This window comes from Meles meles, chromosome 17, assembly GCF_922984935.1.
Source record: "Meles meles chromosome 17, mMelMel3.1 paternal haplotype, whole genome shotgun sequence".
NCBI lineage: Eukaryota > Metazoa > Chordata > Mammalia > Carnivora > Mustelidae > Meles > Meles meles.
This window is the reverse complement of record NC_060082.1, coordinates 58,541,278-58,568,675: the sequence shown is the minus strand read 5'-3', so window position 1 is coordinate 58,568,675 and position 27,398 is coordinate 58,541,278. Positions and strand designations below refer to the sequence as shown.

General features: G+C 45.5%; 1 protein-coding gene across 4 annotated transcripts in view; it reads right to left on the bottom strand.

Moving 5' to 3' along the window:
- The window catches only part of SMYD3 (SET and MYND domain containing 3), a 699,109-nt gene that overhangs the window by 135,947 nt on the left and 535,764 nt on the right, over positions 1-27,398 (bottom strand). For all 4 annotated transcript variants that reach the window (XM_045982186.1, XM_045982189.1, XM_045982187.1 and 1 more), the window contains 3 exons: positions 14,391-14,458; positions 12,711-12,813; positions 4,119-4,229 (listed from right to left, as the gene is read on the bottom strand). In XM_045982186.1, coding sequence (XP_045838142.1) covers positions 4,119-4,229; positions 12,711-12,813; positions 14,391-14,458 — 282 coding nt within the window. The remainder of the gene's footprint in view (positions 1-4,118; positions 4,230-12,710; positions 12,814-14,390; positions 14,459-27,398) is intronic.

The following is a 27,398-nucleotide window of genomic DNA, read 5'->3' as shown; positions in this document are numbered from 1 at the left end:
AGCGCTGGGCCTGGAAAGGTCAGAAGACACACTTCTAGGTACAGAGCACCAAGATGTCCATCGCCTAAGTAACCGTGTCCGCAGAGCCCCGACCTCACTGCGGCCCACTGGTTCCAAATGCCATGACTCTGAGGAGTCTGGGAGAGGCCAGTGCATGGCCAGCAGAGAGAGGGGATGTGCACAGAAGCAGAGAAAGGAACAAAAACAAAATACTTCCCACACGAAACGAGCTTGCATGATCAAATTCCAAACCACTTCATGAAATGCGATGCTAAGAGATAACCAACAAAAATTAAAGATCAATGAAATAATACATTATGTGTTAATTTTTTAAAAGTCTCCTAAAAAAATAAAAATCAAAGATCAGAACATGAGTTCCCTCCAGTGGATAAGCTGTGGCTCTGACTGGCCAAGACTCTTGGGAGTATGATGGAGATGCTCAAAAAGTAAGTAACAGAGGAGAGAATACGAAGGTATAAGGCAGGGATAGGGAGAAATAAAACATGAACTGGGAGATACGGGGAAAAACCACACTTGAGATCCTAAGAATGAAAAATAGTCCTTAAACCAACCCAGGAGCAAATGACATCCCTACCACGTGATTTAAGGGAGCTTTAGATCTAGAAACATGGAATAAATGCCAGAAGCCGAAAAGGGTCATCTTGGGAGCAGGAGAGGGAATGCGTGCTAGTGTTTTGAACTGGCTTCTAGTAGTTTGATTTTTCAAATTGTATGCATATATCACTTGAATAAAAACGAAAATAAAGAACTAAAGAGACTGCAAGAAATACCATTAATGGAGGATCATCTGAAGGATATGCAGTCCTTGCTTCCCTCTGTATAGTGTAAATTTTATTCTTAGAAGGGAGCAAACCATCTGGGAGGTAGGAACCAAGCATATATCAATTTTAACCCTTCGTGTTACTTCTTTCATTAAGTTAATATTTGAAATTATGTCTATTAGCCACATTGAAGAATATAATAAAAAAATCAGCTATTTAAATAATTGTGGAAGTCTGCTAAGGACGTTGCCATGGAATCGTGTGGGACCCTCTGGAGTGGCTCTGGCCTCAGTACTGGGAAAAACTGGGCTTCGGCCGAGGAACCTTGTGTGTCCAGCCTCATGGCTACTGTAAATTCTGAAACCAGTCCTTCAGCTTTGGCTGCTGGGAGACTTAGAGTAATTTGTGATTGGTTTCTGGACACTTTATAGGAGCAAACAGAATGCCTCTGGGGCACTGACTTGCTTTTGTCTTATTTCCTGTCACTCTTATTTCACAAATTAATGTAAGATTTACAGCCATTATAGCATACACACTCATCTGCCTACATTTACATTTTACACTGATATGCAGAGAGATGTGTATGGATGTGTGCCTGGAAGCCCATCAGAGGCTTCTGAGTGGTGGGAGGGTGGGATGAGACAGAACGCATTGGGGAAGGAAGAGAAAGGAAGGGAAAAACAGTAGGTTGGACTTTGGGGTCATGGTCTTGAATGCCAAGCTGAGTCTTAAGTTTTATCCTGAAGATTAAAGCCAATGACAAATGTTTTCCAAAATTCCGAGTAAAGCAATGACATGGAAACTGTGGTGGTTCAGAAAACTTACTGTAGGACAGGGTGCAGGACAGGTGATGGAAGGGACATGGAGTGCCGGGGCTATTTCAATAATCCAGGAGTTAGGAAAGGCAGCAGCGTTACTGGTAAATGGACAGACACCATGTTTCAGAAGAAGAATCAGACTTAATAGGCTTTCGGAAAGAAAAAGTGACACGGGTGGGAAACCAGCTTTTTCTTGCCACAAAGCAGGTGACATCCAAGGAAACTCGCTGCACACCAGCACAAACTTACAGAAACCATCAAATTCCTGGGTCTGTTACTCTGCTTCTGTGGCCTAGGACTCTGGCCTAGGCAAACCACAGGAGAAGTCAAATTGTCCTGATACCTCCCTTGGAAGGTAAGTTCTATTCCCTCCAGCAATTAAGCTGCTGATGACTAGAAATGACACGTAACTCCACACGTGCCAATTATAGCTGCTCTGGAAGGCCTCCTGCCTTCCTGAAGCCGGACAGCATGTGGGCCCAGCAACATGCAGACAGCACCCTGATAAATACCGCCCAACCCGGAACCCTGCTGAGATGAATTTCTCAGGGTCCAAAAAAAAGGCAGAAAAATAATGTTGAAAACTTTAAACCTTGGAACCGAAGTAAATTTAATTTTGACCTCAGTAGTTTTGAATTCGTAATCTTTGGGGGATGCACTAAGCTGGCTTCACCCGGGTCTTACTTTGTCAAAGCAAATCAGTGATACAGAGATTTCAGGAGGAACGTTTACATCACTAAACAGAACAAAATTCTCAGGTAAATAGAAACTTGCAAACAGAACTGATGAGCTGATTGAAATCACGTTCATAGTCTCATCTCAGGGTAAACCCCACTCACTTCTCCTAGGAAACGTTTCAGAGAAACGTGGGTAACAGAGCTGGAAGGGGCCTTCGGAGCGTCCAATTTAACTGTGGTGTTAGACACCGTGTTTGTCTTCCTCTGTCCGACTTATTTCAGTTCCCATAATGCCCCCAAGGTCCATCCATGTTCTTGCAAATGGCCAGATGCCATTGTCTTCAAGGGCCGAACAATCTTCCAGTGTGCATACACCACGTTTTCTTGAACATTCATCTATGGATGGACACGGAAAATTGTTTCCATGTCTTGGTTATTGCAGGCAGCGCTGCAATGAACGTGAGGATGCGGCTATCTGTTCAAGTGAGTGTTTTCATTTCCTCTAGTTAAATACCCAGAAGCGGAACTTCTGGATTATACGGTTGTTCTAGTTTTAATTTTTTGAGGGACATCCATAATGTCTCCCACAGTGGCTGCACCAGTTTGCATTTCTACCAACACGTCACACACAAGCCTTCCCTTTTCTCCACAACCTCACCAACACCTGTTATTTATCTTTCTGAGTCTAGCCGTGCTGACAGGTGTGAAGAGATACCGATGGCCAACAGGCACATGAAAAGATGCTCAATGACGGTCTGGGGAGAAATCCCAGGGGATCCCCTACAATCCAGGCACAAGTGGCTGTCGCAAAAGGGCTAACGCTAAGGGGGATTGAATCTTGGGCAGGAATTAGTGGCGGATCCAACTTTCCCCGTTTCATGCATTTATTTCTTTTTCACTAAAAACTAATTGTGTTCACTGATTCCTGCCTCGGTAGAATGAGCGCAAGGTCCCTGAGCTCCTGCAGTGAGAACCGCAGCCTCTCTCCGTTGATGTTGGCACCGGAGACCACAGGGTCTGTACGGTTGAGAGGGAGGAGGACTGGATTCGGTCCCAAGATCTAAGTTTGAGACCTGGTTTTGACATGTTTTCTTCACCCTCTCCCACAGGCACACCTCTGAACCTCATTGAGTTGTGTTTCCTAATTCACAATTATTGAGTTAAATGACATAGTGATTATAAAAGAATTCCCACAAATACAAAACACTCTATAAAAGTAAGATTTATTCAGATAACTCGATTGTGCGCAAACTAAAAGTCAATAGGTTCAATGTGAGGAAAGCATATGAATAAAAGGAGAAGAGTTCTTTTTTTTTTTTTTAACCTAAGTTCATTCACTGTCTTTATGGCTTTTATTTTGGCTTTTCTTCCTTTCTCAGAGAGTAAAAGTTGCTAGAGATAAGTGACCTCTCTCTGCGATGAGCGTTATAGCAAAGGCTTACAGACCAAATTTTAAGGAAATAACAAACTAGGAATGACTCACGAATTGAGCAGCAGCTTCACAGCCATGATGTACCCCAATGCCCCGCTGTATGCTCTAACAGCGCTCCGGCCTTCAGGGTCCTTTTCATTGTATGTTTAACGGCTACATTCCCTCCAGAATCAAGTTCCATAGATCCCTACCTGAGATTAAACCTTTCACCACTTCGTGGGTGCTAGAAGTTCAAGGAGATAAAACATATGTCCCACCACACATTCTTTTTATCCACCTCCGTTTCCCACTCTGCCCTGAGAGTCATTTCCCTGAGGATTAATGAAAGAAAAGCAGAATTCTCTGAGAGGTCACTGGGATCGTGCCCGTGACATGCTCCAAGCTGAGCCCCCCACACCCTGCCACGTACCTTGTCTTGGGTTTGGCATCGGAAACAGTCACATTCGAAACAGTATTGGTCCCTCAGCTGCTTGCGGCGCTCCTCACTGGTCATCAGCATGTCCAGGTAGCAGATGGTGAGCTGGGGGGAGGGGGCACAGAGGACAGGGTCACGTGGCTGCAGCGCTCAGCATCTTTAACATGTGCTTACTATTGCTGCTGATTATTTAAGCGGACACTTTTGAACACACCAAAAAGCACAAAAAGGAAAGAGACTACTTACAATCTATGCGAATAATCACATGTAAAATTTTAATGCATTCCCTTCAGGTGTTGTTGTGTGGTGCACACCTGTATATTATACACTTGTTTTAAAGACCCAGACTCCTGACCGCTATACACGTTGACACCTCGTCTGTGAGCCACCAAATAAGAGACTATCGAGAGCTGGTGTGTGTTGGGTAGTAAACACTATAACCGTTTGCGATCAGAAAAGCCAGGTCAATTCCGGCCCCCAAAGGGGAGGCAGGTGATGCACCCAGGTGTTCTTAAATCCTAATCAGTCCTGCAGCCTCATGGAATTTGAAGTCAACCAAATTTGGTGGCTTTGAAGTCAGGAGACCGTTTTACTTGTGACTACATAGATTTAAAAAAAAAAGGAGAACTAATGTCAGAATGGGATCCTAGATGGAAACCCCTAAGCTGACCTCCTTGGGCCCTTTCAACAGTGATTATGTTGTCTTGGATGGTGAAAGGTTGGGTTTCCCTGCCACTGTCAAGCTCCACTTGGAGACACAGGTCTTCGGGTAACATTGTGACATTCACACATTTCACACTCGACCAGATGTGTGCACTGAAGGGCTAATTCAACATAGACAAAATGGCCCTCCTGATCCCCCTGGCCTGTTCTGTCCCTGCTGGACCTGTCGCAGTCCCAGCTGAGAGCAATGCAGCTTTCGTGTCCTTCAAGCAGAAAGTTCAAAGTCATCCTTGACTTCTCTCTCCCTTTCCAATTCTCGCCCAATCCACCAGGAAATTCTGTGTGCTCACATTAAAAATATATCCAGAATCAACCACTTTCTACCTCTCCCAGTGTGACCATCCGGGTCTGAGTTACCTTCCTCTCTTGCCCGTAAAACAAGCAAGTCTCACAGCCTGTCTCCCTGCCTCCCCCACCGGCCCTCCCGCACAACACCCTCTAGACGGTGATTCTCCATGATTGTCTTTAAACTAAGACAGATGGTTAAGACAGATCAGCTCTTTGCTGTGTTCAAAATGCTCCAACGGACCCTGCTTTTGCTTAGGGGCCATGTCCTGACAAGGGGTCCCACAGCGCAACTCGGCATGTGGTTCTAGGGCCTGTGTCACCAGCCCGCAGTAACATCAGAAAACAAACGCAAAGGAACGTTTAGAAGTTTCTACAGGAATCTGGTAAGATACTTTATATGACTCTAATAATACAACACTGGGCTTTTAGCTCCTATGTTTTTAAATTTTCATTTTTCCAATCATTTAATTTCATGAAATTTTACAAAAATCTTAGTCTGCAATGGACGAAGGCTAAGAATAATTATAACGATGATAACAACAACAACAATCACCACCAGCCCAGTTCCCTCTCTAATAAGCACCAACTGCCCACCAGCCCTCGGTTCTTCTGTCCCCATGCGTCCACACCCCCACGTCCGACCACCACACTGGCTGTGTCCCCTGTGCTGCCCCCAGAACCCACGACGGGGCCCCCTCACCTGTGCTGGGTTTCAGTCAATCTTGCATCCTCACTGTGGTCCGAACACCCGACGCTCCCCCCCTCGGGCCCCCTTGTCCCCTCACACTTTTCTCCTTTTCTCTTCTCGGTAACAGGTGTCCACTTGTCACATACTATGTACAATACTCTGTATTCATTTTCACGTGTAGAGAGTAATCTTGGGGGCGTGTGTGGCGGGTGGAAGCGGACGTGCCACAGGAGAGGACGACAGCAGGACCATCCACGGCAGAAGGTGACCAAAGCTCCGGAGAGCGAAAATTCCCAGGTGCTTTTTCTTAGACGTAAAGTTTTAAGACTTAAAAGAAAGCATTTCGTGTCTACGAAGCACATCTTACATCCTGGAAAGCACGGTAGAGCACAGAAGGCCATCCTCTTTGACAGAAAACATAGCTTCGGCTGGGCCACAGGGGAAAGGAGGCCTGGTCAGCCAGCCAGAGCTGTCCCACCCACCATGGCCGTCCCCAGGGTGACAGGAGCCACAGCTGGGTCTGGCTGGCTGGCTCTCTGTAGATGCTTCCCACGTTAGGCAACTATAACATGCCACTCTGAAACACAGAAACAAGAGTATCTAGCCTCGGGAAGTGTAGACGACGGTATTACTGAACACCGAGTACATGCCAGGCACTCACGGAGCGAGGCAGCATGGGACAGCGACGATGTGGGCGGATTTGCACATCCACATCATGCCAGACAGTCTTTTTGCAATACAGCTGCTTCCCAGCCTTCCGGGGGCTGAACGGAGACTCACTTCTCGAGGCTGCACCAGCACTGACCCTAAAGCGCATGAGCCTGTGCGACACGGTGTTCTCTGACAACTGGACTCCTTCGCAATTGAGTCCCTTTTTTTGCTTTGTGATCTGAAGTCCAAGCTGCCTGGGGGCCATCACATCAGGCAAGCTCCTCTTGTTTATAGACAACACTATGTACCAAATTCCAAACAACCAATTCTGAAACCGCCCTGTGTTTCTGTCTGGGGCGGCATAGGCATTCGCCTTGCCCTCAGAGCCCCGGATTCCTTAAATGAGTTGATGGTAAAATGAACTGAACTCTGTGCTCCCTCTTGGGTTGGTTCTGGGACTCTCCTTACTCCAGCCCAACGGCAGTCATCAGCCCCCGCCATCAGATCAGATCAACTGGCAGTACTTACTGGGTGATGACGATGTGCTCTGTGTGAAGCCAACAAATCCAGGGCCAGAGAAAGAAGTCTGGCTAACCCAGACTGAATCACACCGGCCAAAACTCATGAGTGATCATGCCAGCCAGTGAACAGGCAATAAGACACTAGTTATCTCATTTAACTCCACTACACAGACCCTGACAGAGTCCATCCCTACCCCGTTACTGCCCGTGACCACTACCTGCACTGGGCTATGGCTTCCTAACGCGTCTCCCACTGTCTGTGGTCTAGTTCTCATCTTTGAAACTCCACTGAGAGCTCTTCCTGAAACTCACATCTGATCACGTCATCTCCCTACATGAAGTTTTTTTTTTAAAAGATTTTATTTATTTATTTATTTATTTATTTATTTGACAGAGAGAGATCGCAAGTAGGCAGAGAGCCAGGCAGAGAGAGAGGGGGAAGCAGGCTCCATGCTGAGCAGAGAGCCCGACATGGGGCTCGATCCCAGGATCCTGAGATCATGACCTGAGCCGAAGGCAGTGGCTTAACTAACTGAGTCACCCAAGTGACCCTACGTGAACATTTTTGATGACTTCTTGCTGCCTGGGGGGTAAGGCACACAAAGGCTTCCCCACTGATCTTCTGTCTGCCTTTCTAGCCTGGATATCTCTCCGGTCACTTTCCAGTCTTCACGGTTATATACCCTGCAATGCCTCGGAAACAGTGTGGGTCCTGAGCACCCCTGCCCCTGCCTGCCCGCGCTTGCCCTGCACCATCGGCTTCTTCTGAGTGCTCTCAGCCCGCAAGCTTGGCTCAAACATGCCACTTCCCGTGAAGACTGCCCCATTCCCCACTTTGTGCCTCCTCCACGTTCCTCCGAGTTCACAAAACACTCTGTGTCAAAACTAAGGGTCTCAATGGCAAAACATTTTTATGCATATTTTCGGGGGGGAAGGGAAGCACCATAGGTTACTAATGGGCAATGACATTGAAATCATTTTATCAGCCAAAGATAAAAAACCTTTCTTGAAGACTCGCTGCTTCACCACTTTTATTTAAGAATCTGCTCACTACGCATAGGGCTCATTTAGCAGGAACGTAAATGTGAAACTTGCCATTGATCAGTGGATGCTTTAATGGCACAGAACAAAATCGCATTAAAATATTAATGCCACTGACCATTGCTTTGCCATTTTAGAGCAGCTTTTATGGGAAATGCAGTAAGTCACTTGCAACATTAGAGTGAGATGATGAAAGATATCTGCCGAATGTGGATATATTGCTTACTTGAAATTTTCAAGGCAAAGGAACCCCTTTTCCATGAAGTCCATCTTTTCATTATGTACAAAAGAGTGGATAAGAAGACCAAATTAAAATTAGACTTCGTTTTCATTTCTGGACTCACACGGTGACGATTACCAAGTTTTCTGCAGGTACTGGCTCTGAACGGAAAACAAGACGGCAAATCTCACTTATCTTTCAAATCACACCTGCCTGCTAGTCTTTCTCTTCTCGTTGTCACACCCTTGTGCTCCGTCATTAGCAATTCAGGCTAATTTGAGCTGCTTCTTCGGATCCCCCACCATGAGCTGCCACCTGAATTCCTCCTGACTCAGGGTGCCTTGGTCACCTCTTGCTTGGATTACTGCATCAGCCTGACCCTCACTGACCCGACGTGCTTACACACGGAGAATCTGAACACAGACTGCTGCTTCAGTGGCACCCCATGGCCTGTCCCCAACCCCTTCACCAACATCTACTGAGTGCCTCCCATAGCCCAGACATGTTCCTTGATAAAGCCCCCAAGGGGTCCTACAATCACGTCCGGTCCCTGCATATTCCTTCCTCAGCTGGTCCCCTTCAAAGTCTCCAGTCTATTGATGAGAACACTTCCTGCTCCTCGAAATCACCACTCTGTCCCTTGTCTCCGTGTCTTTGTCTGGAATGCCCTCCTGTCTCAGCCACCTTGAACTCTAGAGTCCAAGTCACTTCTCTGGAAGCCTTTCTTACCTCCTCCCTACCCAGGCCCCTTCCACTACATGGGTGCCCCTGATCTGAATGTCTATAAAGCCCCGTGTACTTTATCCTACTGTACTTTTCATATTCCGTTATTACTTTCTGTTCTGTGTCAGTTTCCTCGTTTATACCTTGAGCTCCTGAAGGCAAGGCTAGGTCTTACTCCTCTTTGTATTCCCAATGCCCACCCCAGGACACGACACCCAATTAAGTAGTCAAATGAGTTAGCACATAAGTAAAGAGGTCTGAGGGAAGAAACAGACTGTCTTAATCTCACAACAATTTAAATTAAAACTGATAGGAGGGATACTGATATGCTCAGTTTGTGCAAATCACATTTCTCGAAGTTGATATGGCTCCAGAGGCAGTATCTGTAACAGCTACAACCTCTTCTCACCAAGAATTCTCAGGAGGGTGGCCCGGACTGCCCAGCTTTCTTCCCTGATCCACGTTTCAGAACACGGTCAGCGGGTAATACACATTTCACGGTTTACCCAAACCCTGCAGAGGCAGCCGTTAGCAAGCCAGCATGAGGGCCATCCCTCCAACCTTACTATAAACCTCTCTGTAGGAGGTACTAGATAAGGAGACAAAAATCCCGAAGCAAAACCAAACCAAACCAACTAACCCAAACCAAACCAACAGACCCAACAACTCAGCATTGGCGTGGAAATCCTGAAGTAGCAAAATGTAGCAGGCGGTGCTGGTTTGAAGCGAAGGATCTGAAAGCGGTCCGCAGGATGGCTTCATGTGCGGAGAAACAAAGGGTAGGAAATTTCCACGGTGACTTCTACTCTGGAAACTTTGTAAATCCCCAGCTGTCCTGAGCTGAGGTCCAAAATGTTCTCATCTCGAACTGGCAATGGCTAGCTCTTGTGTTACTTTCTTTCTGGGGCCCATGGGACACACCTGAAGATTAGAGGTAGTTTTAAAAATGGCTCTAACATTCTATTCCACCTCTGTTTTGCCTTTAGCAAGCCTTATTCACTCACTCAACAGATACAGAGTACGGATTTTCTCTATAATAAGCAATATGCAGTGTTCGCTCATAGAGCCTATATTCTGGGACTCACATCCCAGGGAGAACATGCTAGCACTCCCTGACGAGCAGTAAAGCCAAGATGCAAAGTTGATGCTAAGAAACTGCCAAAAGCTTCCAAATTTACTTCCTTGCTCAGTTGATCTAAAGCAAATATTTGCACAGTAAAAAGAAACTGCCCTTTTAATCAACCTCAAAATGTCTTTTCTCCTGGTTCCCCCTCCACCCCACATCTGCCCCAAGGGCCCAGTTTGAAATGTGCAAGAGGAGTGTCCGGCGGTGGGGGTGGGGGTGGGGGTGGGTCACTACAGGCATCAGGGGACTCAGGACAGCAGCCTTCAGCGACACACGCGTCCTACACAATGAGCCGCTAATCCATCCGGAATGCCAACGGTTCCCTGGGTGATAAGCAATCCTGGTCTTTATGGAAGCTCACTTGAATGGAAGTCAAGTCAACAGGGAGCCATGGATGCCTCCTGGGGATAAGGCCAAGTACCAGGTACTGAAGAAGATACGGAAGTAAGACACAACGGCCTGCCCTCACGGAGCTTATGGCCGAACAGAGAGATCATCAGAAGAGCCAGAGGAGATCTCAAAGCGAAAGACATTTCCTTCAACCTGGGAAATCGGGAAGATGTTTATAGAGAGATGATGTTTGAAAGGACCCCGAAAGGTGTGTAACATTAACACAGGAACATCGGGGAAGGGGAACAACTGTGCAGACAAAATGTCACCCACCAATACATGCATAATGGGGTGGGAAAAATTTTATTTTCAGAAAAAAAAAAAATCAAGCTCATAGACATAGACAACAGATCGGTCGATGCCAGAGGTGGGACAGGGGTGCCAAATCGGTGAAGTCAGTCGAAGAGTACCAAGTCCCCAGGATAAAGTAAGTCCGCACAGCATGGGAACTACAGGCAACAATACTGCAAAGCATATTTGAAAGTCACTAAGGAGTAAATCTTAAGAGTTCCCAAGAACTCTTGAGAAAGAAGAGAAAACATTTCTGTAACTATGTTTGGTGATGGATGTTCACTAGAACTACTGTGGTGATCATTTTACAACACAGACAAACATCAAATCACCGTGTGATACTCCGGAAACATACAGAATGTCATACGTCGATTACACCTCAATTAAACAATATTATCTTCCGAACAAGATGGTATGAAGGACTTAGGGAAGGAACCCTCCCTTTGTTGGGAAGATGCTTTAGTAAGTATCATGCGGGAATGGATCTGAGTCTGCAGGACCTGAAGCTGAGCACAATTATTTTGTGTCGAGCAAGAGGAAGGATTTGCTTGTTCCAGAGATGGAAGGAAATGGACGTGAAAAAAGTGAAATCAGCACCAAGAAACAAGACTTTTTTCCAACTAAATGAAAACCAACCAGGGAAAATAATGGGCAGCCAAGCCTAGGAAACCAGGCATAGGAAAATCTCTTTGTGGTTCCTGAAAATTCTGACTGCTCCTAATAGTTTTTCTGTTTGCCTCTCCTGTTATTGCCTTTTTTTTTTTTAATTTAGTAAATCATCATCTCTTCGGCAGGAGTGACACGTCTCCTCGGACAGTCGGCCCGGCTGCGCACTGCTGCTGCTGCAAACGGCCGGTGCCCCCTTTCGTACCTGCCCTGACGTCACATGTGGCCCTAGAATAAACAGCAACGCCACTCTCCGTCTCGTTGACAGACACCCCAGTGTACTGAGCACAGGGGCCCTAAAAAAGGGAAATCCAGTAAGTGGCTGTACAGGAGACAACTTACTCAGCTGCTAATCAGATTGGAGGGAATCTTCTCCAAGCCAAATCCCTGTCTACATAAAATATGGTGCCCCCGAGTTTAGGTTTTATTGGCTGAGTGTTGCATAAATGCCATAAAAGCTTATGATACTCTGCCTTCCTTGCAATAAATACCCACTTTAGCAAATTGGAAGGTGGAAGGAAACTAGGTTCTAAAAAGCATAAATACCTATAAGCCCACATTCGGGGTGGTGGGTGTGCAAAACCTGGGCAGGGGGGTTCTGGGGGTAGCTCATCCCCAGCTGCCCTGTGAGATCTGGAGCTTCGAAGAAGCTCTTCTTCCCAAGAGGCCGGTGTGGCAGGTTACAACCCGGGAGGGTCAAGTCTAAGTCACCATCGGAGGTTACACTCTCTGGCCCCTCTCCCCTTCATATCTTTGCTGAACAATCACACACCGACGTCGCGAGATCCGCAAAGTCCCCATGACCATGTGAATGAGTAAAGCTTGTTTGCTTTCTAGCAAATGAAGGTACATATGAGTCACCCACAAAATGGGACGGTGGCCCTAGGGGTAAGGAAACCCTTGGGATCCCATTTACAAGCTGGGCTGTACTCCTGCCCGGGGAAGGATGAGTACGGGCTGGGATGTGAGAGGCTGGTAGACTGTCCCCTGCACTGAGCACAGACACTCCATCACACACTCACACCCTTCTCTGGCACACATACAAGAGGACCGTGGAGACCCAGAACAACGGTCGTTTACGAAGGCGATCCAGCTGTAATCCTGGACATGGACTGCAGGGCAAATGGGTCGCTGGGTGGATGCATTATTTCTTCTCCCTGGCGGAAGGATCTGGACAAGCTGTCCCTGAGGCACAGCTGGTTTCAGGAAAGGGTCTCTGATGCAGAAGGCCAGGTGCTGGGAAAAGCAGGTGGCTTACCTCCTCTCCTGCCTCAATGTCCCGGACTGCTCGCAGCAAGAGGTGGGGCCCGTTGAACACAATGGAACAGTTGGGGTCACAGCTGTGATTGAGCAAAGACATACTGGAGGAAGGAGAAAAAAGAGGGCAGCGTCACTCAGTAGACAGAGTCAAACATCTAATGTCACTGACAGGTAAGGCTAACAGGGCACGAGACTGAGGGCTCTGGGAGAAGTCCCAGAAATGTCACCAGCCCACATCGTATACAGCAAAACGCTCCTCAAGATGGAGGTTACTTAGGGGAAGTGTGTTAACAAAAACCTTTCTGAGTGCTTTCTGGGGTGAGCGTGGGGGATGGCTGTCTCCTTAGACGGCAGCCAGGTCACCACCGGCCTTTCACACACAGCTCTGGCTCGTACAGCCCCTCTGCAGGACGTGCCTGCCTCCTGAAGGACAACGAGAGTCCTCCCTCTGACGCAGAAGGCTGACGGCATCTCGCTGACGAGATCCTAGAGCGTCTGGGGCCCCGGGCCAGTCATTTTAATACCACAGAAGTGACTTTTTGCCATCTGGAACGGGAACGAATGTAAGCTACACCATACTGGGCAATCCTCAGAAGAACGATCAGGGAGCGCTCGCTGTGTAGAAAGCACTTTCTTAGCCCTTACACAGGTTTCCCGAATTCAGGCATCATGCGAATCTCACGGAGGCACTGAGAGATGATAGGACGAGCATGGGGAAGTCAACGGCTTGCCCCAGGATGCACAGCTCGGAAGGGGGACTGAATCAGAACGAGACAGTGTGAACTCCAAGCCTCTGCTCCGACCCGTCTCTCTCAGGACCCGACCAACAGACCCGTGACTTACAACACTCATGAGAAGTAAGAAAACCAGCTGAATTCTCAGGTTCACAACTAAACATAAGAAGGACTATATTCGAATTTGCACCTTCCCAGCACGAAAACAAAATGGACCGAGGAGTGACTGCAGTGTTCGCAAAGGGACATCCTGGCAGCTCAGGGGAAGAGAGTCCCCTCAGCGGCTGCAGCAGAAAACACTTCAGAAGGCCAAACCCTGAAAGTCGGGGACAGTGGAGTTTGGACAATGCTGAGCCAAAAGACCAAATGACCCCAATGTGTGCAACCCCCTGAGCCTGGTCAAACACCCCTGTGCTTCCACCCAACATCAGGGTGGGGTGAGGGATAACCGATTATTTTCAGATTATTTATTTGTTTATTTATTTGAGAGAGAGACAGCATGAGCAGGGGGAGCAGCAGACAGAGGGAGAAGCAGGCTCCCCACTGAGCAGGAAGCCTGATGCGCGGCTCATCCCAGACCCTGAGATCATGACCTGAGCTGAAGGCAGATGACCGACCGACTGAGCCACCCAGATGCCACAAGGTCATAACCAAGTTTCATTAGCACCCACCATCCCTAACTTCTTACCCCAAGGCTCCCGAGATCAAGAATTTAGGTCTGAGGTCTGCCTCCTTGCTCATACCACAGCATATACTACGGGGTTATAAAATTCTTTCCTTTAAACTTAAGACTTTCCATTTTCTTATAATTTATCATTAGGTTTCAAACAAGCATCGCTCTTGAACCAGCTGCGGCAACGGCCGTCCTGACACCTTCCACAAGGTCGGGGAGCTGGGTGAATTACAGTTGTTTCTTCCAGTAAATGAAACACCATTCGCCATACCTTGGATAGAGGCCAACACCAACTTCCTGCATCTCCGCATTGCAGATGGTGAACGCATTGCAGATCACCTGTGAAAACAAGGGGAAGACAATCGGGATTACCAGAGTCGCCTAAGAAACTTCGCAGGCAGGCGAGAGAGAACAGAAATGTTCAAAAGCAAAAGTAGGAGTTTGAATACTTTTAGTGGTTGCTTTGCAAAGATCCAAGCCAAACTGGGAGGCTCTTTCACTTGCAAAAGAAGCTGTCTGGGACACACTTTCCTTAAGAAGGTCGGGTTAGGTGCAGGAGTAGCAACATCGCGCACAAACCTCAGGCTTAAACCAGCACAGGGCCTGTCAATTTCCATCGAACCCTTTTCTCCCAACTCACCCAGTCCCATGACAGGTTCAAGTTTCAGAATACAAATAATCTATTTATTGAGAACTAGACTCCTATCAAGTTGGGTTTGTTTTTTATTTTTTTTTTCCCTCACACTGCCTGCAGTTTCCAAATGCCACTATCTATCTATGGGGAACAGCAGCCTGTCTTTTATTCCTACAAAGAGGGAAGGACACCCTGAGAGAGTCTGTGATCGAGCTGATGGATCACAAGGAGCACAGAAAGTCCAGCCATGGCAGTTACTAGGGACATGGAAGGTTCTCACCAGCTAGGCAGCACAGTCCTGGACCCTATGGGGTGTGGGCCAAAAGGAACAGTAGATGCGATCACTGTGCTCAAGGGACCTCAAAACCTATGGAAGGCCACCCAGAATCACAGAAAGAGCACTGGATTTAGAATCAGAAAATCTAGGTCCTGGCCACACATCGCTGCCTCAGGCAGGTGCTGGGATGAACAGTGAAGGAATAAACAAAGTTCCTGCCTACATGAAGCTTAAATTCTAGTGGGGGTGGTAGTGGTGATGCACGTTCATGTCAGGAGAAAAGCAAGTGCAAAGGCCCTGAGGTGAAAATCTTTTTAGGTACAGAGTAACAGCAAGAAAGCTGGTGTGGGCAAAGCAGGGCAAGGAAGAAGAAGAAGGGTGAAATAAGAGATCACAGCGCAGTTAGACTGTATAGGTGCTTAGAGCCATGTCTACATTGTATTCTAAATGAGACAAAAGGCAATGGGTTACTTCTGAGCCAAGGTGAGAATGATAGGATTTCCCTTTGTAAAGGACCACTCTGGCTGTCGCAAGGAGAACGGGCTATAGAAAGACAAGGGTAGAAGGAGAGGGAATGAGAAGCCTAGGTTAGCTTGGAGGTCTGGATGTTGGTGGCAGAACTAGGGAGAAGTGAGTGGTGCTGCCAGTAGGATTTACTAACGGACTATCGAGGGGAGCGGAGAGAGTCAAGGATCAGGTTTGAGTGTGGGCCTGAGCGTGGGCTCCATAAAGTTGCCATTCATTAACAGGAGCAAGACTGGTAAAGGTTTGGTTGCAGGGAGCTGGGAGCAAGTCCAGATGCTTTATTTCAGCCGTGTTAAATCTGAAACGGCATATTAGACATCCCAGCCAAGACCAAGTATGAGCGCCTGGAACGCACGGCAGCAGCTGGGTTGGAAAGAGACACTTAGGACAGAACAGAACAAAGCCCGTCAAGAAGAAAGCAGAATAGGCCACCACAGACGTGAGATGAACCCGGCACCACAAATGGATGCTGACTTACTGTTATAGTTTCCGTAAAAGAAAAAAACAAAAACCAAAAAACAAAACCAAGAAACAACGAATGTCTCTAAATCAGGTTTATAGGAAAGAACGTAAAGTGTGAAAAAGCGTTCAGTCCTTTGAGACTCCTCCACTGCTCTAAAGAGCTCTTCTACGAAATCTAGTGCAACCTATCATGATTTGGCATTTCCTCTAAAAGTCTGATAAAACTGCAGTTTCAAATCAGGAAATAAGTTGGTGTACACACACATATTATAACACACGAGTTAAACTGCTCTGAGGGCACGTGTTCTGTATTAAGTTGCAACGGCGTACTGCCTGCACATATTTATGTACAAAACGGATGGTGGAAATGCAGGACGAAAGACCCTGATACTTCACACATTTTTAAATGGGTATGAAATCGCAGGAGGGGAATAGAAACTTTAACATGTACTTTTCAAGTGTAATCACGACTTGACCAGCATTAACTCACCAATGAAACACTGGATCAAACCAATCAAATCTGTTAACTTTGAATCAAACCAAAATGTAAACATTTTTTTCTCCGCTGCGAAGCAAATTAAAGGCCTTTCCAGAATAGGTTTATCCTGATGGAATTTTTTAAAAGAAAGAAAAAAGAGCTAACACGGGGTAATGTCTGCTTCCTCCAGGAGACTTTGTCGATCCCTCGGACCTAGGTGATGTGCTCATCCTGTTAGCAGCATTCATCATCCTGATTCGTTATTTACCCATTTATCTGACACCAAATGCAACTCTTGTGTGCAATACTCCGAGGGCAGTGATAGAGGCTCCTTGCGTGAAAGACACTAATATGGGATTTTCGGGGAGATGGATGGTTGTGTGGGTGTGATCCTCAGGGTCCCCAGGGGGTCACTACCTAGGACAGGGTCAGAGAAGACACCAGAAGTAAGTCACAGGTCCCCTGTCGGCATGGAAGAGGAGAGACGGGATGTGGTTCCATACTCTGCCAAGGTGTAAGGAGAAGCTCACCTTCCAGCTCTCCGGTCCTTAGGCATCCAATCTATTGATATCCCTGCCCAGATCTCTTTGTCCATTCTCGCTCTCTACTCTGCCTCATCTTTTGTTTCAAATGCTTCTATTAGTCCAATCGATGGAACGACAGGCTTAGGCCTCTGAAGAGATTGAGGGCTTATCTGATCCTCTGCTTAAAATGCCAGGGGTCTGGCATGCCCTCCACCCCCGGGGTGGCTCAGTGGGTTAAGGATCTGACTCACAATTTCAGTTCAGGTCGTGATCTCAGGGTCATGAGATTGAGCCCCATGAAAGGGTCCATGGTGGGTGGGGACTCTGCTTGGGATTCTCTCTTTCCCTCTCCCTCTGCCCCTCCCTCATACTCCCCACTCCCACCAAAAAAAAAAAAAAAAAGCCCAGGGTCCAGACACATGGAAATAAATGTGTGCAAAATGAATGAATGGGCAATCATTCCCATATCCCTTGCCTTCCCTCCTACTTCTCTGGCATCTTTTCCTTTAACTTTCCTCCCTTCTTTTTTCCTTTTCCTGTTTTCACTGGTACCTGTAGGCTACCCTCTCTCATTCTGCCCCAATCCACAATATAGGTAGGATGCTTTAAAGTCCTACTGAGCCAATTCCAGACACGTTTCCTCATTCATATTATTCTGAGAGGCATTGTGCGCCAGTGTTCCTGAGCTAAAACAGTTACTTTTTTTTTAACCTAATCCCACTTTTAATAAAAATACTAGTTTCTCTCCCTAGTATATCTGTATGTGCTCAAGTGAAAATATGCAAGGAATTTCTGTTTATACCAAGTAGTAAAAGAATGGAAATAGGGCGCCTGGGTGGCTCAGTGGATTAAGCCGCTGCCTTCGGCTCGGGTCATGATCTCAGGGTCCTGGGATCGAGTCCCACATCGGGCTCTCTGCTCTGCAGGGAGCCTGCTTCCTCCTCTCTCTCTGCCTGCCTCTCTGCCTACTTGTGATCTCTCTCTCTGTCAAATAAATAAATAAAAAATCTTAAAAAAAAAAAAAAAAAAAAGAATGGAAATAAAGCCCAGAAATAAAAGTTTAAATACTTTTCAAAGTATTTTTTTTTTTTGTATAAACAGTTTTCTTAGGAAAGTGCACAGGTTAAACAATTAATGAATGAGCACTTCACACAGATGCTTTTAGAAAAGCATATTAATGGGATTATTTCAATAAAAAACAACTTAGAAAATCTTTCTAAAAATTAAAGTGAGTATTATGGAGTATTACCTTAAAATATTTATCATGACATAAAATTAAAACATACATTTAAATTATTTTATTATTACCAAATATAGTTATGTGGATTCTTCACAATATTCCTCTTGAAATCATCAAAAGCCTTTATAATATAACACTATATCTTTTCAAGACAGTAAAACTCTAGTGAGTTGGTACAAGTGATTGCTGAACCTCTGTATTTTGTAAAAAAAAAAAAAACTACTAAAGTGAAATCTTAAATATTCTATGAAACATGATAAAAACCCTTAACAAAGTAGGTTTAGAGAGAACATACCTCAACATAATAAAAGACATGTACGAAAAACACACAGCTAACATCATACTCAAGGGTGAAAAACTGAGAGCTTTTCCCATAAGATCAAGAACAAGACAAGGATATCTACTCTCATCATTTTTATTTGACATAGTACTGGAAATCCTAGCCATAGCAATCAAACAAGAAAAAGAATGAAAAGGCATCAAAATCGGTAAACAGGAAATAGAATTTTCACTATTTACAGATGACATAATACTATTTACATAAACCCTATAAATTTCACAAAGAAAATACCAGAACTGGTAAATGAATTCAGAAAGGTTGCAAGATACAAAATCAATATACAGAAGTCCATTATGTTTCTATACATTAATAATGAAGGAGGGGAAAGAGAAATGTGGAAAAACACATTTATAATTGCACCAAAAAGAATAAAATACCTAGGAATAAGCTTAACCAAAAAGGTGAAAGATTTGCACTCTAAAAACTATACAACACTAATGATGAAAATTGAAGACCACACAAACAGAAAGCAATTTAATGCTTGTCGATTGGAAGAACAAATATTGTGAAAATGTCCATATTACCCAAAGGGATCTACAGATTCAATGAAATCCGTACCAAAATACCAAAAGCATTTTTCAGAGAACTAGAACAAGTAATCCTAAAATTTATATGGAACCACAAAAAAACCCCAAATAACCAAAGTAATCATGAAAAAGAAGAATAAAACTGGGGACATTTCAATCCACAATCCCAGATTTCATGATAGTCTACAAAGCTGTAGTAATCAAAACAGCACGGTACTGGTGCACAGACAGACACACAGATCGACAGAACAGAAGAGAGAGCCAGAAATAAACCCACAATTATATGGTCAATTAATCTTTATCCAAGAAGGCAAGAATATGGTGCTGGGAAAACTGAACAGCTACATGCAAAAGAATGAAACTGGATCACTTTCTTATACCATACAAAAATATACATTCAAAATGGATTACAGACCTAAGGTGAGAACTGAAGCCATAAAAATCCTAGAAGAGAGCATAGGCAGTAATTTCTGACATTGGCTATTGCAAGATTTTTCTACACATGTCTCCTTGGGCATGAGAAATAAAAGCAAAAATAAACAATGGGGACTATATCAAAATTAAAAAGCTTCTGGGGGCGCCTGGGTGGCTCAGTGGTTTGGGCCGCTGCCTTCGGCTCAGGTCATGATCTCGGGGTCCTGGGATCGAGTCCCGCATCGGGCTCTCTGCTCGGTGGGGGGCCTGCTTCCCTCTCACTCTCTCTGCCTGCCTCTCTGCCTACTTGTGATCTCTCTCTGTCAAATAAATAAATAAAATCTTTAAAAAAAAAAAAAAAGCTTCTGCACAGCAAAGGAAACAATCAGCAAAACCAAAAGGCAGTCTACAGAATGGGAGAAGATATTTACAAATGACATATCAGATAAAGAGTTAGTGTCCAAAATACACAAAGAACTGATACAACTCAATAACCCAAAAACCAAATAATCTAATTAAAAAATGGGCAGAGAACACAAATAGACATTTCTCCAAAGAAAACATGCAGATGGCCAACAGACCCATGAAAAGATGCTCAACATTAGCTCAACATCAGGGAAATGTAAATGAGCGATCACCTCACACCAGTCAGAATGGCTAAAATCAAAAACACAAGAAACAAACAGGTGTTGGTGAGGATGTAGAGAAAAAGGGACCCTCAGGCACTGTTTGTGGGAATGCAAACTGGTGTAGCCACTGTGGAAAAGTTTGCTCAAAAAAATATGGAGTTTCCTCAAAAACAATTAAAACTACAATTACTGCATGATCTAGTAATTCTTCTGCTAGGAATTTGCCCATAGAATATGAAAACACTAGTTCAAAAACATACATGTACTCTTATGGTTACTGCAGCATTATTTATAATAACCAAGTTATGGAAGCAACCGAAGTATTCATCGGTTGATGAATGGAGAAAGCAGCTTTGGCAGGTATCTACAATGGACTAGAGTTGGGGGAAATCAGACAGGGAGACAAACCACGAGAGACTGTGAACTCTGAGAAACAAACTGAGGGTTTTGCGGGGGGTAGGATGGCTGAGTCAGGTGGTGGGTATTAAGGAGGGCACGTACTGCATGGAGCACTGGGTGTGGTGCATAAACAATGAATTTTGGAACACTGAAAAAAATAAATAAAATTTTAAAAAATATACTGAGAAAACAATGCACTGTAATTATAACCCCCTCCCCCCCCAAAAAAAAGAAAAAGAAAATGAAATCTGTCCATTTGCAACAACCTAATGGATCTAGAGAAATAATGCTAGGTGAAACAAGTCAGTCAGACAAAGATAGAAATCATGCAATTTCACTTACATGTAGAATTTAAGCAACAAAACAAGGGAATAGAAAAAAGAGACAAGCCAAAAACCAAACTCTTAACTACAGAGAACACACCTGATGGTCACCAGAGGGGAGGTGGGTGGGGGGTGGGCGAAACAGACGATGGGGATTAAGGAGTGCGCTTGTTGCCATGAGGCCATGAGCACTGAGCAGTGCATAGAGTTGTTGAGTCACTACATTGTACCCCTGTAGCTAATGTAACACTGTATACTAACTATACTAGAATATCTACATATAGAAAATATAGGCATCACATGTAAATATTCTAGAACCAAATTTTTACGTCATTTGGTTCAGGTTCTAGGACCAGAAGCCGACATTTGTGTTCTGCGAATAAAAGCTCCCCTGTAGCAATCATACCGAAACACAAAGTGAACTTCGGAGAGTTATTTTATACATGTTTGAACTTCGCATTTTTCTCTCAAATTTTCTGAACCGGAAGCTTTTTATTGTAGCAGCAGCTAAATTAAGGTATTTGAGACACAAGGGAAAACACTTTTTAACGGCAAAGCTAAAGAGCCCTAAGAAAACGTACCACTGGTTCGGAACAGAGTCCTTCCACGCCGTAACAGAAGAACCCATCCACTCCTCAGCACCCGCTCGCCCTCACTACTGACTTCGACAAAGAACTCGGTCCATGTGTGGGTAGCCATAGCTGGCTTCAAGCCTCCCTTAATGAATGCTTTCAATTTCCAAGGGTACAAACTTTAAAACATTTAAACAAAAGGGAACTCAGTTTCTAAACACAACCATCAGGCAGTTTTCTCAAAGACCATCTCCATCTCCTTTATTTCTCTATTTAAGGCATAAGGACAATATGTTAGGGCACAGAAATGTGACACACAGAATTTATTAATTAGAGAGGCTAAAGGTAAATTTTCAACAGAGAACTTACTGCATTTCCTTCCATAGGAGGAAAAAAAAATAGGGAGAGTTGGCAGATATGAAAACCCAAAGCAATGGTTTTTGTATAAAGTAACTGTCTCCCCTCCCCACTAGCCCAGACCATTAATTCTCTAACTTAAGAAGCACAGTAAGATTTCAGTCTGGGTATATTATTCTTCCCTGTGCCATATGACATTGTATTAAAGACAACTATTTTTTTCAGAATCTTCTCATAAACCTCAAAATATTTATTTATTTTTTAAAGATTTATTTAGTCAAGAGAGGGGAGGGGGAGAGGGAGAAAGAGAGAAATCCCAAGCAGACTCCCCGCTGAGGACAGAACCCAACTTGGGGCTCGATCTCAGGACCTTGAGATCATGACCTGAGTAGAAACCAAGAGTCAGTTGCTTAACTGACTGTGCCACCTAGATGCCCTTAAACCTCAAGAGATTTAAAATTTTACCCCTGATTGATTCTATCTGCATGTCAAACATTGAGCCATCTCTCGTGATTCAACCCGGGCCTTTCCTGATACCCACTCCCTCCTTTGGTCACTTCTTTATAACCTTTCGCTAGCCGTGACAATGAAGGTATACAATCCACCACCCAGAAGAAGAACGGGAGGGAACCAGGCTGGGGAGGGAGGTGAGCTCGGGCATGAAGAGGCAGCAAAAATGACAAAAATCACAAATCCCAGAATTCCAGAAGGTTTACAACAGGAAGGGTATTTACCCCTCTTTTCCATTTCAGTCTTTAAAAATTGATGGATAAAACAGGTAGTGCAATATATTTTCCCTTCCCTGGGAAATAGCTGGAGAGGCTCCCCAGCCCCATCACCGTGCTCCTCCACAGAGAGCCTTGTGGAATCTGACCTTCGGAAATTTTCTAATGTTTCTGTCACAGGCTCTTCTGTTTGCAAACCTAAGGGACTCCTGACTGAAGACAGTGAGCGAGGATGCTGGAAAACGAGTGAAGGAGGAACATAAAAATGGTAATTCTATAAATGTGACTCAAGATGCTCCATTATAATGACTCTTATCTGGAAGAAATTCTTCCATACCACCTCAGAATGTCTGTAGTATTCAGAAAATGCTAGAAGGAGAATATATAATGAGTATGTAATCTTACTTTTGGCAGCTGGCATGAAAACTATCGAAGTCTCCAGTGTGTTATTTGAAATGAGCTTGCACCTAGCCCTCTAAAACCTCCTCTTACGTCATCACTTAGAAATAACATGAAAATTATAAAATTTAATTTAGCTGGTTTTTTAAAGACTAGATTATAAGAATGGTAAGCATCAAGTTTTAAAAGCACGATGCTAAAGCCCCAAACCAAAAATATTTAGATGTATGTTGATAGATTAAAAAATTGCTGATTAAATGTTGATAAAAATATTCATTGAAATGTTGATAAATAATCTAATTTAAAGCAAGTTGAACCATGGGTACCACTTGTTAAGTGGGAAAGCTAAACGTCTGTCTTTATGTTATATGAATATTATTAAAGATTTTGCAAATGTACTTTATGATACAAACCAAGTAAAAAAAATAAAACAATCTAATTGAAGAACCACTTCTTTACTACATCCCATATCACAACACACTTGGACATGTGTTCTAGGCCCCGCACGCTTGAATACTATCTGTTTCCACAACAGTAATAGTGTCGGTCACGTTTCCAGCTACGGTCACAAAGAGTGCACACTAGACACACCAAAAACTCAACAATGACTTGCAAAGGCTAAAATCAATATCAAGGCCAGTGTCGTAAGAGAAGGGATACCAATCCTAAAATCGCGCTTCCTGTTCTGGAGTGGTCCCGAGGCGGAGCTACCAAATGTTAGCAGGTTCACAAAATGAAGGCCTTTCGGATAACAGGTCTGTCTTCGGAAACCCACCCACATTTTCATTTTTCTAAGGGCTTTCCTCATGGCAGAGCCCATTATGTCTCCAACAACTGTCCCTGATAAGAGAAAGCAAAACAGGAATGATGGTCACAAATTTGTCCATTGTTCTTTGTTCTTCCCCTCCGGGTAGTCTCTGGCATTCCACCTCCTTATATTACTCAGCTGATGAGAAAAGCATTTGCAACAGACGTCTGTCAAGTGTGTATAAAAGTATAAAAGCTCTTAACAGGGTTTCCATCGTGCCATTTTGCTCCCACATCCCGAGGCTCAGAAACACAATGATATTCTTAAATAATTTATTACAGGATATTGTTATAATTTCCATAGCTCTGCCATCAGCGTCCTTTCTGCAAAATACTTCACATAGTCACGCTCCTGGCCAGAAAGTGTATTATCACGACCAGCTCAACTTTCCCTCCACAGAGAACACGTAAGGATTCTTCTGTTCAGCTCGAGTCTCTACAAATGTTCTCTCATGTGTAATCTAGTTTTGTGATTCTCTTTCCAGGCGAGTGGAGCAAAACTCTAACCCAAGGCAGTGAGGTCCTCTGCTCTGTAATGTCTCTCCATTGGAGCACTAAAATCCGAAATGCTGGGCAGCCCCTGACGGAGACTGACCTGGGCGTGGCACAGCGTGGCCCAGACCCGCCATGTTCTTCCACCACATTAATGGAGAAAATCAAACTACAGGAAAAAATGTTCCATGTGGAAGATAAAACCAAACATGAACCAACTGCTTCGCGCAATCCTCAGTGAAAGATTCCAGTGTGAGCCCGGATCACTCTCTGTAGAAACCGAGGTGAATATTCTTTCCAGGAGAAATTCTGTCAGGCAAGGGGCTGTCATGCTGAACCTCCTTGCCACTGACACCTCAGGGAGTGACTGTCGCACATTAGAGCATGAGGAGTGCACATGGCGCATCTGCAACCTGCATGGGTGTGGGTGGCGGGGGGGGGGGTGTTCTGGAAAGTAGCAGCTGGGGCGATTTCAGGCAGACAGTGGCAGGAGACAAGGGGGCACCTCAATGAGTCAATCCTTCTGGGAAGGCCCGTGCACACCTAGTCCCTGAGACTGCAAAGGAAAAGAGAAGAAAAATCTTGGTTTCATTCCCCACCACCCCGAGTTTCTCCTGAGGTCGCTCATAAGTGCCCCTTCCCCGCTTCCTTCCAGCCACTCCTGCAGACAGCCAGGGACACAAAACACTCTGGTGGGATTTCCACTTGATCATTTGTCTCTCCTGACACCATGGTGAACACATCCATGGTCTCTTCCCAGCCCCTCTTCCGGCCCTGCACCCCTTTAGTGGTGACCTCCAGAGACTCCCATGGGAGGTCCCCTCCTTGGGTCAGTGTTCATCAGATGTGAAGACAGGAAGGAATTTGGAAAAGCAGATTAAATATATCTTTTGAGATATGTTGTTAAGTTTAACAAACTCTTCTCAGGGGCACCAGGGTGACTCAGTCAGTTAAGCATCTGCCTTTGGCTCAGATCTGATCTCGGAGTCCTGGGATCTAGTCCCACATTGGGCTCCCAGCTCAGTGGGAAGCCTGCTTCTCTCTCTCCCTCTGCTACTCCCCCTGCTTGTGCTCTCTTGCTCATGTTCTCTCTCTCTCTCAAATAAAAGAACACCAAAAAAAAAAACCCCTCTTCTTAACTAGTTCCTGGGGCTCCTAAGTAAGAGAGCAAAACAAAAGCAGGGGTTTAAAACAGATGAGTCCTGGCCTAGGTGGGGGACACCGTCCCTGAGTCTAGATCTGGTCCTGACCTAATCTTCTCGTTTCATGTCTTCTCTTGCCCTCCCGCACTATTTTCCGTGCTTTCCACTCTTGACACCTCTGCGTCCCTACAGGGGCGGCCAGTCCCTCTGCCTGGAGTGTCCCCTCCCTTCATTTCCTCAACTCCCATGATCCTCTGGGGCCCAACTCAACACTTGTGTCCTGCAGGAGCCTCCCGACTGCCTTGCTGGGGGAGGGGGACTCTCTGGCTCGTGCTCCCTAATTGCCCACAAATCTACTCCCACATCTTACCCTGTAGGTAACAATTTTTTTGATATTTGAGTTCCAAGAGGGTTGAAATTCTATTTTATGACTCCCCGCTACGCACCCCACCTCAGACTGGTCTGACACACTGAGTGCACTCAAGTTTGCTGAGCGAATGCCGGTGGACGTACATTCGGTACCAGCGACTTTCTGACGTTAGCCTTTGTGACTTCTACACGGCACTGCTAATAAACCAAGGCAACCGTCATTACGCAACAATGATAAAAATCTCCTCTTGTCCTTCTCCCTTTCTCTCCTTCCTTTGTCACCCCCTCGGCATCCCTTCCTACGAGCATTCACTCAGGGATCTGCACAGACCAGGTTCTGGAGCTAGAGGAACGTGTCAGCACTGACTCCGTGCTCGGAGACGCTGAGACCAGCTGGGGACACGGTGGCACTGGGCAATGAATCACACACACACGCCACGCCGGGGCCCAGCAAAGGGGTCATGAGCTCAGCGGGGACAGGTCAGGGAAAGGAGGCCCTTCAACCTGGACTCACAAGGATCACCCCGCTTCTTACGCCTTCTGTGACCCGGTGGGACGGCATCCGCTGAATTCGGAATTCTGGAAAATGTTTTCCTGAGATTGAAGACAGTTGGCATCAGCTTCCTACCCACACAGACTACTCTGACTTCCAACAGTGGAAGGTGGTAACATCTGATAACAGCAGACGCTCCAACCCTGAGAAGCAAAAGGAAGCGAGACCCGGGGTTTTGCCATGGCACGTGGAAGAAATACATACACATGGCATTCCCTGGTTTAAAAAAAAAACAAAAAACCCTTATAAACCTCTAAAATGTGTCCCGTTCCTAGTTCACCTCACTGCAAGTGGAAAGGAAGGAAAAAGCAGAACGATATCAAAGATAGTCGGCCTGAAATGCCATGATGTAACTCTTACCCTGAAGAGCCAGAAAGGATACACAGGGAGGACAGGACACAGGGGCGGGGGCACCCAATGAGGGGCGCCATCAGGAAGTGGGGGAGGGTGGCAGGGGTGTTGGGACCCAGCGGCCCCTCAGACCTTTCTGCTACCACCTGCTGAGGCCACGGGAACATCACACCACTGAACCCACTGTTTCCAACCAGGCAAAGCCTCACAGGCGCACCTGTCCTGCCAGAGGGAGGAGCACGGGTGCCCCACAGTGCCCCATATGGAAGCCCTGCTGCTTTGCCGTCTCCTGGGAGCTCTACCCCCTCGCAAGGGAGCTCTTAGAACAGTGTCTTTACTGGGGCGCCTGGGTGGCTCAGTCAGTTAGGCGTCTGCCTTCGGCTCAGGTCATGATCTCAGGGTCATGGGATCGAGCCCTACATCGGGCTCCCTGCCCAGCGGGGAGTCTGCTTCTCCCTCTACCATCCCCCACTTGTGTTCGCTCTTTCTCTCTCTCAAATAAATAAATAAATAAAAGAATGGTGTCTTCATTTCTAAGGATGAGGAAAGGAAGCCTAAGGGAAATCAATACACCATTCCAAGGCTAGATACTCACCTGCTCTCACACATCAGCAAGACTCAGTTTGTCAAAATATCCTTCCCAGCAGAAAACTCAGCCCTTCAAGGAATTATACGCAAAGCAGGCTGGGGAGGAAGGGGTCAAGTGCCAGGAAAGGTCTGGAATGGTGCTGTGCTGTACC